At 44.7% G+C, this 17975-nt stretch overlaps 1 protein-coding gene across 9 annotated transcripts in view; it reads right to left on the bottom strand.

Annotated features, from left to right (window-relative positions):
- FRMD5 (FERM domain containing 5) overlaps window positions 1–17975 on the bottom strand; it is a 302761-nt gene that overhangs the window by 67183 nt on the left and 217603 nt on the right. For all 9 annotated transcript variants that reach the window (XM_073304542.1, XM_073304538.1, XM_073304544.1 and 6 more), the window contains exons 5-7: window positions 14824–14921; window positions 8213–8336; window positions 6508–6595 (exon numbers count right to left, since the gene is read on the bottom strand). In XM_073304542.1, the coding sequence (XP_073160643.1) occupies window positions 6508–6595; window positions 8213–8336; window positions 14824–14921 (310 nt within the window). The remainder of the gene's footprint in view (window positions 1–6507; window positions 6596–8212; window positions 8337–14823; window positions 14922–17975) is intronic.

Genomic DNA, 17975 nt, shown 5'->3' with positions numbered 1-17975 from the left:
CTCAGGTGAACTCCTTTAATGGCACAATGTCACAAAATAAACCAGGAATAAAATGAATGGTAGAAAATTAAACATTGTGTGCCTGGTTCTCATTTACACACCTCTAACAGTATAAAGGGGACTTAAAGTGGGTGTGAAAATAGGAGTGATGTAAATGGGCCTCAGGCCTGGTCTACACATAAAAGTTAGGTCAACGTAGCCCTGCGCTAAGGGGTGTGAAAAACCCACACCCCTGAGTGCTGTCACTATGGCAACCTAACTCCCGGTATAGACGCAGCTAGGTCAGTGGAAGATCACTTCTGTCGACCTAGCTGTGGTCACGTGGGGAGATGGAGTTCCTGCACGTTTCTTCAGCCGCTGTAATCCGCATCTCCAGAACGAATTTACGCGGCATGCCTACGGCACACAGCTATGCTGCTACAGCATTGGTAGCACAGACATGGTCTTCGAGTAAATGAGACTTGGGCCCTGTGCTTTTCCTGAGTGAGCACCATCCCATGGCACGTGTACCATTTCCTCCTTTTGCCACCTGGGCCTAGGCACTGCAGCTGGCATGCAGCGTACAAAGAGGAAACCGAGCCAAAGCATGGAAGAAATCCAGGGGCACCCTCACAAGGATTCTGAAGTTACTCAGTTGTCTCCATTACCTTGGCCATGTTTCACCAAACCAAGTTACAACCCCATGCAATCAGAGCTCATTACAAAACATGTACTTCGCACCGCAGCGTTCCAACAGGGTCCCAGAGACTGAGTCGGTGTCTTCAGCCAAGGAGGTGAGACTGACGAGAGAAAACGTGAGTCCGTGTCTCACAGGGAGGAAGGGGGAGTCCCAGACAGATGAGGCAGCACAAGCAAAAGAGGGTCGGCGCTAGGGCACAGGCCAAGGCTGGAGGGGCAGGTTCAGGAGCGTGGATGGAGGTAAATCAGGTCAGCGCGGGGGAAAGCAGCAAGTCTGTGGAGAGTTTTGAAAATGCCGCAAAGCAATTGTGAACAGGCCTGGGAAATGGAGAGGAGGCTGGCGAACGTGCCCGAAAGGGAGCGGGGAAACAACCGTATCATGATCCTGCTTCCTGAAATTCACAGGAAAGACTTCTAAAGGTGATGGACGAAGGCCTGGAGAAAGATTTCCACAGAGGCGAGATCAAGGGGACGTCTCTCTCTATCATCATCACCGCCCGGAAACGTTTATATCAATGAATGATACTGCCAGAGGCTGGCTACAGGGACTGCTGCTCCAAGTACCAAGCCACAGTCACACGAAATGAAAGCTTATGGTCCCAGTGACGTGTAACATTAATCTTCCTCCGGACTCTGAGGACCAACAGCCAAGCATTGGCTTGGATCAATGACACGTAATAATTAATTAAAATGATGATTTAAAAATAACAAGTTCCAAGACACTGAGGGCTTGTCTACAACTAAAGCGCTGCAGTGTAGACAGTGTCTACATGACAGGAGGGGTTCTCCCACTGCAGGGGTAATCTACCTCCCCAACCTAGTGCCGTCTATGTGGGGACGTAGGTCATCTTAGCAATGCTGCTGGGGGGTGGGGGGGGCTGGATTTTTCACACCCCTGGGCAATGTAGTTAAACAGACCTAATTTTCTAATGTAGATCAGGCCTAAATATGGGATGGATTCAAAATTCTTGTGTCTCTCGTTAACACCAGCCAGAAGCATCATACATGTGCAGATGGCAGTGTCTGGATATGGCCAGAGAGCCCTGAGTTGAGGGTCCATCTACACAGCAGCTGGGGGACCAGAGTCCCAGCTCAGGCAGATGGACACACAACTACTCTGCTCGAGCTAGCACTTCAAAGCAGCACCATGGCCACAGCCAGCCCGGGCAGTGGCTTGGGGCGGCTGCCCGAGTGCAATCCACTGCTGCCCATGCCGCTGTGGCCACGCTGCCATTTTTCGTGTACTAGCTCGAGCCGAGCCGTTGTGCGTACGTCTACCCAATCCAGGAATGCCACCTCCCAGCTGTCGGGCAGACACACCCTAAATGTGATGGCCATGAAGTGGGAAGAAGGGAGAAAGGGGAAAGTAATTGTGAGGCTTTCAGTGAATTCTCTATAGTCACCATCACCAGACACTGGACAACGTAATCAAGTGGAGTTTGAGAGACCAAGAGGCCGGAAAACCACGTTTGTAGAAGTACAGACCGTGTAAGTTAATGGGCCTGATTCTGCTCCCTCTGTCAGGACTCCTGTACACTTCACTGGCCTCACTGGGGGCAGGACGGTGATCAGTGTTTGAATATCGAGGAGACTCCATCAAGTGGTGCCACTAAATACCACAGAGACGGTCATAAGAACGGCCATACTGGGTCAGACCAAAGGTCCCTCCAGCCCAGTATCCTGTCTACTAACAGTGGCCAATGCCAGAGGGAGTGAACCTAACAGGTAATGATCAAGTGATCTCTCTCCTGCCATCCAGGTCTCTGCAGGATGCCTCCGCTCTGTGCCAAACTGGATTTAATCCTTAGGTCAAATATCCAAATTACTTCATGGATAGTAAAGTCACTGACTTAAAACCCGAGGTGTGTGGAGAGGGGGCATTCCATTTCAGGGAGGGGTTCAATACTCCAGAATTTTGTCCCATTCCAATTTGGAATGAAAACTAAACATTTCAGGATTCCTTGTGAAGGGGATAGAGCCCTTGCTGATGGGCAGTCCACCTTGTGGGCTGCCCCAGAGCCATGGACCCTCGGAGCCCTGGGGTCACCTCTGGGGCAGTTTGGCATGTGGGCTGCCAAGAAGCCGGCCAGCATACTAGCAGAAAATCAGGGAGGTCTGAAAACCTGCCTGGGAAGGCAGGGTTCCGATGGAACTCCACTGAAACCAAACCATCTCCGTGAAACGCCTGGATTTCAACAAAACTGGCACATTCCCATTAAACATTTTTTTCCATCAGAATTTTTCCAGCGAGCTCTACTTGACGTGTTTATTCCTGAATCAAGCACCCCCATAACTGAGTCTCACAAATGTGATAAACTGGAGATAGTTGTTAGCCCAGGAGAAAAACAACCCTTCCTGCTTCTAAGTAAACCAGCGTTAGCTCTTCTGGAACTGTGAAAGCATCCTCCCTCTGCGTCCGACACACCATCAATTAATCAGCTTTTCCTCTCTAGGGAACAAGAGCTGAATGGGCAGCACGGGAATACCTCTGGAATTCTGCTGATTGGAATCTGATCACTCATAGATAATAAGGGCATCTCCTCCTCCTTAAATTAGGTAGCTGATCAGACTGGGCATCAGTGGAGAGACCAGTCCGATTTTATTTAATTATAATCAGTATGATTCCCCTTTTCTCATTTTTCCCAGGGCAGCAGGCCCCAGATTCCACCAGCCTGGTCATGCTCTCGAAGCGAAGAGAGATCATTTTTATTTATTACACTGCATCTCTCTTGCTGCTTCCATCTCTTCTAGTAGGAACATTAACGTGGATGCTGGCCAGAAAACTACCCAGGTGAACTCTATTTAGCTAATAAGGAAATGTCAGAGAAACTCTCTTAACGTCTCTGCTCTTCTTATGTGCTGGTGGCACATTGTAAGGTCTCTTAGCGACTCTCACACATTCAGCATCAGGCTATCAGTGTAATTGACTTCAGTGTTTTTTCCACTCTGGCTACAGTCCCATAGTCAAGGCTCCTGGTTACAGTTTGAGATAGCACCAGAGTGCAGGGTCTCACTGTCTCTGCTGGATGTTTGCAAGTGTGACTGTTAACTAGCCTTCTTCTGTAGGCATCCAGCACCCTATATGTCAACAAAATATCCTGGCCACAGGGAACCTGACGGCTTGCAGGCCTTCTGATTGTTGTTGATTTTGCTTATGTTAGAGTCAGCTCCCCTGACCCCTCAAGGGGTGTTGAACTCTGTGGTACCCTGGGCATGCTGAAAGGGATCAAATAAGTTTAAACCTGTTTTAACGAAGTGTGGTTGAACTCACTTGGGCTTTTTCTCTGCTAGGAAATGGACCCTAAGATTTCCCACTATTGCTAATGCTGCTTCATCTCCGTCCGTGGCAGCAAAGACGGGCGCGCTGAGGCAGACGAGGTGCTGGCAGCTGCTGGAGTTTTACGTGTCAGGTTGTGGGGTAGGCCTGCTCTCAGCGGGCAAGTTGGAACAGCCTCTAAAACGCTGGTGGCACCTCCAGGCTGCTCTCAGCTGTTCAGCACGACCAATGGCAGAAACTAGCACTCCTAGGGATGCTCCCACCGACGGAGCTGAGCAGCTGATAGCAACAGAGGGAAAATCTAAGGACAAAAGGCTAATGTAAAGGCAGCCTTTGAATGGGGGAGTCCACCAGAGTTTGGGGCTTAACAAGTGTTGAACTTGGTTGATCCTATCAATGGAGTTCAGCACAACAATAGTGGGCAGAGGCGCCCCACAGTCAAACAGAACAGAGTATTCAAGTACAGACAGAGCTGAAACGCCTCCGACTGTCTCACTATCTGCCTACTCTCGATACTTACATGGTACTACAGTATCTGAGCAACTCCAAGCTTCACTGTATTCACCCTCACAGCACCCCTGCGAGGAAGGGCAGAGTTGTTATCCCCAGCCCAATTCACAGAGGGGGAACCGAGGCACAGAGAGGTTAAGTGACTTGCCCAGGGTCACACACTGTGGCGGAGATGGAAATTGAAGCTCCCACCTCCCAGGCTAGTGCCCTGACCAGTGGCCCAGCTTTGATTTTTGTACTGGTGTTCTCAGCAATGTTTGGAACTAGTGACACCCTGAATATCCACCTCCGTAGCAAGGCGACAGCTAGAGAATTACTCCTTGGGGACGGGCTAGTTTTAAGTGGATGTGGGAAATAAACATATCTGAAAGGGACAAGCATAAGGGAGCCTAAAGGAGAGGAACATGTAAAGTACAGCTCTGCTACGGGGAATGCCAGTGCTGAGGCAGGAAAGACAAGGGCTACTATGTTAATACGTGACAGTTGTTTTGCAAACCAAGAAAACTGAACTGACAAAAAGAAAAGGAGTCCTTGTGGCACCTTAGAGACTAACCAATTTATTTGAGCATGAGCTTTCGTGAGCTACAGCTCACTTCATCGGATGCATTCAGTGGAAACTGACAAAGTAATTCATTTGTCCCAACTCTGCATTGGCCTTTCTCTGTAGTAAGGGCTAACTGCTTCGTAAATCCAAAACACAGGGCAAGACAACGCCAGTGAATGGGGCAGGCAACCCATCCCAACAGTAGCACTTTTACTAGCCACTGGCAGGCATGTATGCTGTATAAATTCACTTTAAATAACTGGAAGACCCCCCACAGAGTAAAGACACTGACGTCATGTACATACTCGCTGTCTGCTTTACACTGTTGCACATTCATAAACGTGCAATGGAATTCTATGGGGCACATCATAGCTTAATGAAATGACCATGTTACCAAAGTCAGTAAAAACCGTTTTGTAAAGAAAACTAAATTATGGGCCAGGGAACGATGGGAATTGAGCCCATCTGTGGCGGATCAATCCCTATGGATCTCTCTCACATATTACTGATCTTGTCATTTCCTCAAAAATAAATGTTGCTACAAAGGATAATTAAACATTGTCCTTTCATTTGTCTTCATTTAAATTTACTTTCCTATGCAGTAGAACACCAGAGTTACAAATTGACCAGTCAGCCACACACCTCAGTTGGAACCAGAAGTACACAATCAGACAGCAGCAGAGACAAAAAAAAAAAAAAAGGCAAATACACCACACTGCCATGTTAAACATAAACTACTAAAAAAATAAAGGAAAAGTTAAAAAAAAGTTCTGACAAGATAAGGAAACTATCAGAGTGGTAGCCGTGTTAGTCTGTATCCATAAAAACAACGAGGAGTCTGGTGGCACCTTAAAGACTAACAGATTTATTTGGGCATAAGCTTTCGTGGGTAAAAAACCCACTTCTTCAGATGTGGTTGCATCTGAAGAAGTGGGTTTTTTACCCACAAAAGCTTATGCCCAAATAAATCTGTTCGTCTTTAAGGTAAGGAAACTGTTTCTGTGCTTGTTTCATTTAAATTAGGATGGTTAAAAGCAGCATTTTTCTTCCGCATAGTAAAGTTTCAAAACTGTATTAAGTCAATGTTCAGTTGTAAACTACAACCATAATGTTTTGTTCAGAGTTATGAACTTTTCAGAGTTACGAGCTACCTCCATTCCCGAGGTGTTCGAAACTCTGAGGTTCCACTGTAGTTTCCTTAAATACTCTGGTGGCTACAGTTCTTAGCAGCACCCAGAACCAAACCTTTATGCCATTTTTAATCCAAGCAAGCAAATGGACGGCTAATCAGGCCTATCCCTTGAAGAGGGCCTGCAAGCCACGTACAGAACATGTCACTATCGCATGGCCCTGCAAATGCCATGTGAGGCACTATGATAGCAAGGATAAATTGCTGTACCTGGAACCAATCAATGTAACCTTTGCAACTTGTCATTTGCTCGTAATCTGCAAGGCTGAAAATCTAACAGAAGAAAAAGCTTTTAGAGATGAGCTTTACCTTGCATGGGTGTGGGTCAACCCCGTATGTCTCCAGGGTCTGGGCTTTTCTTAAAAAATTTAACTCTGAAGTAGCTGGTGTCTGACCACTGGAAGAAAGAAAATCAGGGAAAGGTGTGAACATCAGGATCAGTCATTATGTTCACTCTTTCCATTAACAATACCAGGCATCAAATCAAGCAGATTCCTTTGACTTCATTCAGCCAGCATACTGAATCTAAAACAGGATCTTGTAAAGGGACTCGGCTGTTAAGCCTGTCTATCCCGTTCTGCAAGCTGGAGTTCAGCAGTACAGAAGACAGTCTCCCAACGCTAAAAAGGAACAGAATAAAGGAGCCTCTGCAAAAGGTACGGTTTAATTAAATATAATCAGCCCAAGCTCCGATAAGCATTTCACTTGGTTGTGGAGCATTACATGCAGAAAGCAGCTCATTTCATATACGTTTTTCAGGTCCCTTTCATGATGTCACATCAAATGACGTAACATCTATACATGTGTCTGAGGTTAAAAACAAATACAGAACTCCCTCTTCGGAAATGCGAGAGCTGGTAAAAGGAAGTTCAAAAAATTATCTACGGCCCATGGACAGCTCATAACTCCTTCTCTGAGCACCACAAGAACAGATTTACTATCTCTGGCTCCCAGGATGCCCATTCTGGATTCTTATCTTGCCGGCAACCTTGCAAGCCTTATTGCCTGGGTCACCTTCACACAGTTTTGTGAATGGACTTGAAGTGTAATAGACTGTGGCTTGTCATATGTCATAAACAAAGATACAGCTAGTATAATGGGAATATCATAATAGGATGATATCTTACTTTTATACAGCACCTCATCCCAAAATAGTATTTGAATAATAGAGCAGGCAGCTGAAACTGCAGGGGGAATTTAGGAAGGCAGACTATATTTATCCAGGATGAAATATAGTTACCATCCCTGCTCGATAAGAAAAAGCCATGGGATCTTTAATCAGCCCGTAAACTGGGCTGAGTTCAAGACTCAGCAAAATAAATAAATAAATAAATAAATAAAATAGAAGTCAGAGACTCCGCCTGAGCTGGGCCCCGGGCTCGTGTGGAGATATTAGGAAAGCATTGATACAAACTGCCTGAGCCATACATTTTCGTTACAAGCTAATGACATTCCACTGTTGGGAAATGATATTCCCAGCACTCCACTGAGACCACTTTAGGCCTTTCTATAATTCTACAAATGGTCGGGACCTCAGTTTGAAATCTCATCTGACGGATGTTCAATGGATAAAAAAGATTTCAGGTTTTTTATTATTCTTTGATTATTTACATTTTAAAGCACTTTGGGTAATTTTTTTCAGGCAGTTTATTATGTTCCTATTTCAGGAAGTAGAGGTTTGGTATTAGATGCCATGTCCTATTCCCAGAATATTTTTATTTTTGTTTTGTTGTAATGCATCTAATAGTGCTTAACAAATTGACCTTAATTTTTAAGAACATCTCCATTATTTTCCCTCTTATTAAATGTGAAACATGTTACCAAAAGAAACTTTTTTTCTGATTTAGTGTATGTACAAATGCAATAAAGCTCCTCATCCCCTTACACAGAACTGTTATGTTCAAAACCTTAAATAGGAATAGCAGCAAACAAAGTACCAATAAGTCTATAGTTAATCAACATACATGAACCCTTTTAAATGGTACAGTACATTAAATCCCAAAGCTAATGTTACCTGAGTTCTGTTTTGTGAATCTCTGCAATTTTCCTTTCCAGCTTTTCCGAATGTTTGGGGAAAAACTGGAACTTGGAGCTGTAGCCTTCTGGGTGCTTCCCAGGGTCATAGTCCCCAATCTCCGCTAGTAAAAGAAAGAGAGGCTATATAATGAAGTAACAAGGTTTTTGTCATTTGGAGTGAAATCATTTTAGAAGTAACTGCAATTAAAAGAACAAACTGGTTTAATATTAAAAGTCAAAGGGCATCTGCCCAGAAAGGGGGTTTGTGGGTTGGAAACAGAAAACTGTTTCTTCTCCAAATGAAGTTGATAGCGAGGGGCTAACTAGCCGAGGGGGCTGGCAATGGGATACTGAGCAGTTCCCTTCTAGGGGCCCGATCCTCCAAAGTGATGGGTACCTTCAAACCCCCCAGGTGCCGATGAGAATGGAGGATGCTCAGCACCTCGCAGGGGTAGGGATCAGGTGACCAGTTCAACTCCAGCCAAGCTGGTGGCGAGCCTGGGTGAGTGGAACCCTGTGTGGAATTAGTTTGATGGGTCTCTGTCCAGTTCCCAGTGCACAGGTGTCCACAATACAAGAAATCCACCATCACACCTGGGTCCTAGTCTCAGCAGGGAAATCAGAAAGTGAACAGGCCTGGAGAGTGAATGAACCTCTGACTCCTAGCCAGAGCTAAGGCTCATCGCATGGTGAAACAGCATGGGAAAACTCGCGCTGCCGATGCCTGCAGCTGGGTGCAGGGTTTGCAAGGAATCATGTCTCTCTGACTTTCACTCTGTTTGTGAGCAGATGGTCACTGGCTCACCTTTATTCATTCTTCAGAATTATTCTGTCCAGTAATTAATAGGAACTACTCTCGGCCTGCAGTGCATTTCCAAGCAGTTCACTGCCAATATTAAAAGTAGAGTTATTCTGCGAGGACCAGTCGTTCACATGGTGTAGCCCTGTTCCTACTGGAGGAGCAGAACTCTAAGAATCAGCGTTCCAGAGCAAAAACTCCCCCTTCTAAATGTGAACCCCCATCTTGGAATAATCATAGAATCATAGAATATCAGGGTTGGAAGGGACCCCAGAAGGTCATCTAGTCCAACCCCCTGCTCAAAGCAGGACCAATTCCCAGTTAAATCATCCCAGCCAGGGCTTTGTCAAGCCTGACCTTAAAAACCTCTAAGGAAGGAGATTCTACCACCTCCCTAAGTAACGCATTCCAGTGTTTCACCACCCTCTTAGTGAAAAAGTTTTTCCTAATATCCAATCTAAACCTCCCCCACTGCAACTTGAGACCATTACTCCTCGTTCTGTCATCTGCTACCATTGAGAACAGTCTAGAGCCATCCTCTTTGGAACCCCCTTTCAGGTAGTTGAAAGCAGCTATCAAATCCCCCCTCATTCTTCTCTTCTGCAGGCTAAACAATCCCAGCTCCCTCAGCCTCTCCTCATAAGTCATGTGTTCTAGACCCCTAATCATTTTTGTTGCCCTTCGCTGGACCCTCTCCAATTTATCCACATCCTTCTTGTAGTGTGGGGCCCAAAACTGGACACAGTACTCCAGATGAGGCCTCACCAATGTCGAATAGAGGGGAACGATCACGTCCCTCGATCTGCTCACTATGCCCCTACTTATACATCCCAAAATGCCATTGGCCTTCTTGGCAACAAGGGCACACTGCTGACTCATATCCAGCTTCTCGTCCACTGTCACCCCTAGGTCCTTTTCCGCAGAACTGCTGCCTAGCCATTCAGTCCCTAGTCTGTAACATTCACTTCACATTTACTGTTTGGGCAACATTTCTGCCAATAAACTAATTTGCTAGCATAGTGCTTGAAAATGAGCACAGGAGTGGCATGGACACAACCGAAGAGGATTTTAAAGTGTGAATGAATATCTACAGAATAGTTTTGCGTGGTATCTTCCCATCTCTACTGCACTGAACCTGCTCTAGGGAAGATTGGAGGAGTCCACCTGGCAGGATTGGCAATTGGGCAGCTTCCCCTAGCATTAATGTACACAAAAATGTTAACAAAAATAAAATTTACATCTCTATCCATGCCATCTCCCACAACAGCCACCACATGGCTGTAGAACAGGGACCAGCTCCTGAAGTCACCAGGATGTATTCCTGTGCTCAGAGGACGTCTGCTGTCCTTTCACATTAAACAAGACAGAGCAATGAATCACGCTCCACTTGTCTAGATGGGAAAATGATTCTAATACCATCCAAGAGGTTCTGAGGAATGCTGGGTCCGTAGCCACTAATGTCTACAACAGAACTCCGGAGGCACAGTGCGCCATTGTATCACATCTTATAAGCTCAGAACAATTCAAACTACCGTGGACATTTAAAAAAAAGATTTTTGTGTGCTCCGTGGATGTGACTCTGCTTGCATCTCAGAAAAACAAAGTTAATTAGTTGGAAAGATCTTCAGATTGGCACTGGCAGAAAGAGCCTTTTGTTTTCTTTCTGAAATGAGCAAATTCCCAATGAATAATAACGAAGATAACAACCCTAATGGCCCTCCTGTATGACACGCCATAGCAGGGGACTCTCTTGCAGGGAACTTATGCAAGGATTCTCACATGGACGTTTCCACTATATCACCTCCTGGCAGGATGGAGTTTGCTCCTCCTCCTTGGAAAGGTTGCTCCCAAACGTGGCAGACACCCTTGGGCAGGGCTGGCTGTGCGGAAGCCCTGTATCCCCCCAGAGGCTCTAGTCCCATAGTACCAACTCCAGTGACATGATTCCACTGCAGCCACACTACCAGGGACTCCCCTCTGCTGTGGCATCCCCGAGGAACCACTTTAATATATGGTGAGGTGCCTCTACAGGATGGGGGTGGGTGAAGACAGCTTACGTTGAGCTACTCCTTGTCCTGTCCTTTCCCCCTTCAGTGGCTCATCCAAATACATCCCATCTCCCCAGACAGACCCCAGGCCCCACCCACCCATGACACACACAAAACATACCCACCCTGAATCCAGGAAATACTCAGCAACCAGGAAAAATACCCCATTCCAAATTGTTAAAAACCCGGGCATGTTCAATGTTTGCTTCAATACAAGGACATCACAGGGCACTCTCTGGGTTCCATGTCTATTTAGAATCTTCCCATTGAGACCAGGTTCATGACTCTGTTGAGCAAACTCAAGCCCCTGTCAAGAGAACCAGGCTAGGAATCCTGCACCAATCATGTGCAATTCATGCCTTCCAATGGCCCCAGCATGAGATCAGGTGAGACGTGGCTATTCCCCCACCCTGAGGTTTGCTTTGAGATTGGGAGGCTTTTCCCAACCCAAAATCTAAAGAGCGACACTGAGCTATGAACCCACAAGAACACAGCCCAACAACAACGTCTGTGGGAGCCTCAGGCAAGCAAAACTCCTCTAGGCCCCACAGTCCCATCAGAAACATCGAGGATTATGCAGGTGAATAGCTCAGAGCTGGTTCCTCTAGCTCCATCACACGTTCAAATGTGTTTCATAATCTCTCCTGAACAATTAGCATGAGGAGGAGCAGGTCCTGCAGCGGTGCAGCATATAGCTGCCAGGCTGGAGCTGCCCATGAAGCCAAGACAATAAACTGACTTATCAGCTGATTAAAAGTCAGCTCTGCTCTTTTCATACATCTGAAAGAAATGGGCTGATTTCTCCTCGAGACAGGCTGAACAGGCAGCTACCCTGTTTCCACTTGCATCACCCTCTGGGAAGCAGCCAGTAATTAAATCCAAATTTGACTCAAGCTGCAGTAAAGGGGAACAGAAAAGAGGAAAAAATGGTCCTCTCTTGGCTGAACAAGGCAGTACAGTATTTCATCTCTGTCTCGTACTACTGAGCTGCGTATCTGCTTTCCAGACTATATACAAGTCCTGCATCTGCAGCATCTCACAACTCAGCTGGAAAGGACCCCCCCCCCCCTCTCATCCAATTTCCTTTGGTCTGTGGCTCCTAGTGAAACGTAGATGTGATATTAATGTGCATGCTTCCCCTGTAAAATGCTGAAGGGGGGAAAATACACCCGTATTTCAAAACTAATGATTAGTGCCTCTAAAAAATTCAAATATATTGAACTGTAAACACATGCGTGAGTGTAGAAAAAATATCCGGTCTACTATGAAATATCTTGTACGTGCTTTGGAACTGGAACTTGTCATTCTGTACATCCATGGCTCTATATAAGCGATGACACGCACAAAACGACATTAAAAAGAGCATTATTAGGCCTATGCCACCTTAAATCAGCTCTCTTATTATGCACATGCATTGTGACAGAGTCTTTAATTATAGTCACGTTGTATTTTTGCCATAGGCTTGGACAAATCTGAGCAGATTTCATGGGAATGGCAGACAGTACACCCCAGACACAAATGCCACCCCGCTGCAAATTTCAAGTCTCAGCTCTCAAGCTCTGGGGTGCTAGAATTTTTTAACATGGACGGAACAATGTATTTTGCCCTAGTCTCATTCTCAGAAACAGATGAACTTGTTTTGGCTGAAATTAAAAAATAAACCAAAAATCAGCCTGAGGCAGACACTCAGAATGGAAAATTTCAGCCCAAACAGTTAAAGTTTGGCAAAGTTATAAGCAACTGAAAACAAGGTCTTCTTAGGAGAAGTGTCAGTCAAACTTAATACGAGGCTGTGCTACCAGAACGTCTACAGATTTTCAACCCAGACCTTCGGCTGTTCAGTCCTTTAGGACTCCACAAACTGAAGGGACGTTGGCCTCTTCTGGCCTTTCCATGTCTTGGGCTGGGGATATCCAGACAAGAGTGCTTTGTGTAGCAGAGACACTGGCAAGAACAGGAGTGGTAAAATAAGCAAGAGGTTTCCAGATATTTTCCCCCACCCCACACTGTGCAACCAACCTGGGTCCTGTCTGCGACTTGCTGACAAGTTGTTTCTTGGCTGATGAGCTTGATGGAAAGCCATGAATTTGCATAAGGACATGTTCATTTGTGCCCCCAGCTAACAAAGCTGTGTTTGTTGTACTCGGGTCCCTCTTTAAAGCCACACACTAGAAGGGCATGCAGTCACTCATGTGGAAAGAGCAGTATTTTCTTGCAAGGCTCTTTAGGACTATCCATGCTCATTTGTCTGGTGTGTACATATTGGAGAGACCAGGAGATGGTAACAATGCAGTCCTTAATGTTTTAGCTGAAGCACAAACAATTATTTCATTTTTCCTTAGTTAAAATGTCTGGCTCCATAAACCAGGTCTTTCCTTTGGAATCCACCCTTCTCTGAGGTTTGTAAAGAGATGCCCTTCTACAGCTAATAGCTCTTACCCAGGAATTCTGACTTTCTTCATTCAGACAAGGGGAAAAAATAAATGTCAGTCTCAACTTTCAGTAAATGAGTCTATTTCTTATCTATCTTCTCTGTCTGTTGTATTTAGATTTATATATTTTAAGGCCAGGAGGGACTATTCCTTCAACTAGTTGGACCTCCTGTATAACATAGGCTACAGAATTTCATCCAGTTACTCCTGTATTGAGCCCAGAAACTTGTGTTTGACTAAAGCAAATCTTTTAGTAAGGCATCCAGTCTTAATCTGAAGACTTCAAGAGATGGGATTTACAGAGCCAGTCACCATAATTGCAGTTTCGAGAGACCTTCTGCAATACTGAAAAATATAAACATAGCCAAGCTTCCTTCTATGTCTTTACTGATAACTAGGCATCACCCTGCCAAAACTGGCCACAGTTGCTGTCTAGCACTGGGATGTCTCACGGAAGACAGGAAGGAGAAAGTTACGCTGAGGAGGGTAAATCAGGACAGGACCAACCAATTTAACTTTGAGATTCCAAATCAGAGGGTAATAACAGCAAGAAAGTGATACTCTCGAAAGCACCAGTTATCACATCTATTGCGCAACTACTGCACTGATGCATGTCTGGACACCAATGTCTGGTGTGTCTGAGGATGCAGCAAAACTTCTGTAGGAAGTCTCAACACACGAGAGTGTTTTCTGCCCTGCAAGTACCCCAAATTACCTAGGAGGTTTCTCTGAAATCAGTACTGAGTCCCATGCTGCTACAAGCCTCACCTACCTATTCGAGAGTATCACTTCAACTCCAGAAATCCCTGTATCCTAGTTACAGAGGAAGCGTGGATTAGGAGCTGCAACACAGTGACCCGGAAATCAGGAGTTCTAGATGCCCTTTTTCGCTTTATCACTGAATCTGTGTCGCTTAATGCATGGTGCCTCATTTCCCATCTGTTAAATGGGGATAAACCCACCTGCCTGACAGGGAGATTGTGATTTTGTAAAGTGCTTTGAGACCCTCAGATGGAAGCAAGTGCAAAATACTAGACACATAATGTTGATCAAAGGGCCATTTATTCAGACACAACTGACCTGAATCCAGGTGGAATAACTTTGAGGGAATAGATGGCAGAGTTGTTGCTTCTGGTACAGTTTTAGATCACACTATCAATTCTAATTTTATTATAGACCAACGTGGTACTGGCACAAGGACAATCTTGAAGTATGAGCCCTGAATTGGTTAGATGACATTTGTATTCAAGGTGTAGTGATCTATTGTAAGTGAAATAATGTAATCAGTACTTAGCATGAAAAGAAAATTTATCTTGTCACAAAGCATTACCTTGAAGGATATAGGCAGCTAACAATGCAGCATCCGACGTCTTGCAGAGAAGGCGACCATGGTAGAGATCTCTTTTGATCTGCAGGAAGACTAAATACCTGAGGAGAGAAACAGAATTAGCTCTGAATTATTTCTTTTATTAAGCAATGCTTAAGTTACCTAAACGTCTGACTCAAACAACGAAAATCTATCGAGACACTTCCACTCTACATTCTCCCCAAACATTCCGTTTACAAGATATTACATCAGCTGTGACTTAGTTAAGTGCTAATTTGCCAGTCAGTCCCCAAGTTAGGGTCAATTCTCAGGGCTCAGAGGTATGCATGCCGCTCCTGCTGAAGTCCACAGGAGTGGCGATATGCATATATATGAGACAAGAATCTGATTCATAATTTGTCGTGCAGGTCTGAGACACAACCATCTAGTCACTTACCTGCCTTCTTACAGGTGCAGAAATTAAAAAAACAAAGCCGAGATGCAGACAGAAATTAAGAGCTGTGTCTTTAATGCGAATACTCCAGAGATCTTTTTCCACAAGACCAGAGGAAACGCGGAAAGGAAGGAACATTCGTACAAATATTTACTCTAATGCCAACTCTCTTCATTTCCATTCAAGCCCACTGAAATCAATGAAACCCTCTCACTGATTTCAATGGGTTTTGGATCAGCCCCAAAGAGAGGTAAAATAACAAACAAGGGCTTTCAACAATCCTAGCTTCTACATCAGAGAGGTCTCCAGAGTCCTGTATTTCTGACGTCCACAGAAATGAGCATGATGTCACAAATGTCTGACTCTCCCTCAAGGCCAAAGACAGGAAGGGTAGGACCAAACCCTACTCTGAGCACCTTTATACAGAATTGGAATGGTCTCAGCCAATCAGAGAACAGACTGCTGTGCCAAACTGACCAACAACTATGCTTATTTCTTATTTATGCAATTCTCTTCACTCCGATTAGCTACTGGGATATGATTTGCATAATGGTTTCCAGTTATTTTTCACCAACTGCATAGCACCGAAATCCCTGTAATCTAATGGTTAATTATTGGTTTTTTACTCTTGGTCTTGCAGTAGTGCCAAAGTCCCCATTGAAGGCTATTCCTCTGGTTTTAAACTTCTCTGAACTTGCACTTCACCCTTGGAACTCAAAACCTTTACAGAACACCGACTTAGAAGAACCTATTCTTCCCTTAATGTACATCTGTATGGTCTAGTAGCACTGTTACAATTACTGACATTATTATGTGCAAGGTCCACTAACATTATTCCCCTCTCTGTGCCTCGATTTCTCTATCTGTAAAATGGGGGTACTGATACTGACCTCCTTTGTAAAATGCTGAGAGTGACACTGGAAAGCATGATACAAGAGCTAGGGATTGTTATTACTACTATTATGAGATATTTTAAGAGCTTAGATTCCTCTGAAAGCATTCACCTCTCTCCTTGGCATCTGTCATTAGTGGATAATAAAATCAGCAATTCCTATGCTTGACAGTCACTATTTCTCTAGATTTTATGCAATTTCAATAAATCAAAGCCAGCAAAAAGAAAAAACAAAATATGACTAAAAATTATAGTATGATAATAATGATAATAAAGTTAAAATAAGTAACTGTGTGGCAGTTCAGACTGAGTTACGATGGCATTCATTACATTTGGGAAAAATAATCTGATGTAAAACATAACTCACGTAATTAAGGAGCAAACTGTAAACTGGCATGCTTGGAAATATGTTTAAATAATTTAATAATTTAACTTCCATTCTGCAGAACCTCAGCCAACCTTGATTTCTTGAGTTCAGATTTCTGATACTGCAAGCATCATCATTTTACTGGTAAAATTACAAGAATGTTGAGAAAAATCCAACTATCATAACCCACACCATGCTCCCTCCTGCTAGGACAATTGCAAGCCCCAGCTCTGCTCTTAGTTTCATGCATACATCTCATGGCAGATTTAGACTCAAAATATCTTTATAAGTAGAACCAGTCCCTAGCAGCTAATTAGCTTTTACCCTTTGCTATCCTACAGAATGAATATCCATGTCACCATTCCAGCTGTTTCGCTATGTATTTCAATTTCTACTCTCCCCACATTGAGTACTATTCATATGTACCCAAATCTCACTGACATGCTGGTGAGGTCAGGTGCGCTCTGTAATCCTGTTTGCAGATGGGAGAATTTCTGCCATTTCTACCTAACCACTTAAACCAGTTCTGGAGGGTGGTTTTTGGTGACCCAGGATGGTTTCCCTATATGCCTATACCTTTAAATGGCACTGGGAGTCAGACTTTTCCACCACAAAGGGACACAATGGCAGCCCTGGCTCTACAGGCATGAAGGAATTAATGCAGAGAAGTGTGGCTTGCGAGGTGTGGACAGAGGGGGAGGCCCGTTTTTAGAAGATTAACGCACAGGGATGCTGGCTATTGCTCGTGGATAGTGGGAACCAGGATGAGACCTCTCATTGGCCTGCAGTCAAGATGCCAAAATAGAGAGTCCTCAGCAGCAACCGAACGGTTACGTCCCAATGGCATATTTGGTAACTGACATGGGGGAAAAAGCTAACTGTGTTTGTGAAAAAATCACTGTCGTTCTGATTCAACGCCCTGCCTTGGCTGATTTTGAAAGACACACGGAGAGGGGAAAGAAGAGACCGCATCAGCCCTGAAGTCTGCAGGCAGCACGAACATGCAATGTACTGTCTTTCCCACACCTATACAGAGCTACCTTAGCCCCTGCCATGCCACATGACATGAGCCACTTGCAGACATACAGAAGAAATCTTCCCACCCCGCCCCCATGCCGATGCCAAATGTGTGAGTATTTGCTACCGTCACCCAAACAGCTCTCCCTCTTTCTATCCCAGCCCCCAAAACCTCTTTTCATCTTACAGGCCTTAATTAATGGACTGTATTTAAAAACAAAAGAGCAGATGGTGCAGGACACATAATTTAAGCTTTTCTGTTGCCTGACTTTTGTCACCGTTGCCAACATTTTCTGGGTATATTATAGTTTATTAGACAATAACAAACACAGGCAACTCTCAAGCTACTTGAACACCGTCTTGTCCACTGGGTAACTACTGGCCATCTCATCGGCAAAAAATGCTGAGTCATTCAAATGAACTAATGAGTCAGCTGATGACACTTC

Source organism: Lepidochelys kempii, chromosome 10 (genome assembly GCF_965140265.1).
Source record: "Lepidochelys kempii isolate rLepKem1 chromosome 10, rLepKem1.hap2, whole genome shotgun sequence".
Classification (NCBI taxonomy): domain Eukaryota; kingdom Metazoa; phylum Chordata; order Testudines; family Cheloniidae; genus Lepidochelys; species Lepidochelys kempii.
Note: the sequence above shows the minus strand (reverse complement) of the source record. Positions and strands in the feature narration are given on the sequence as shown.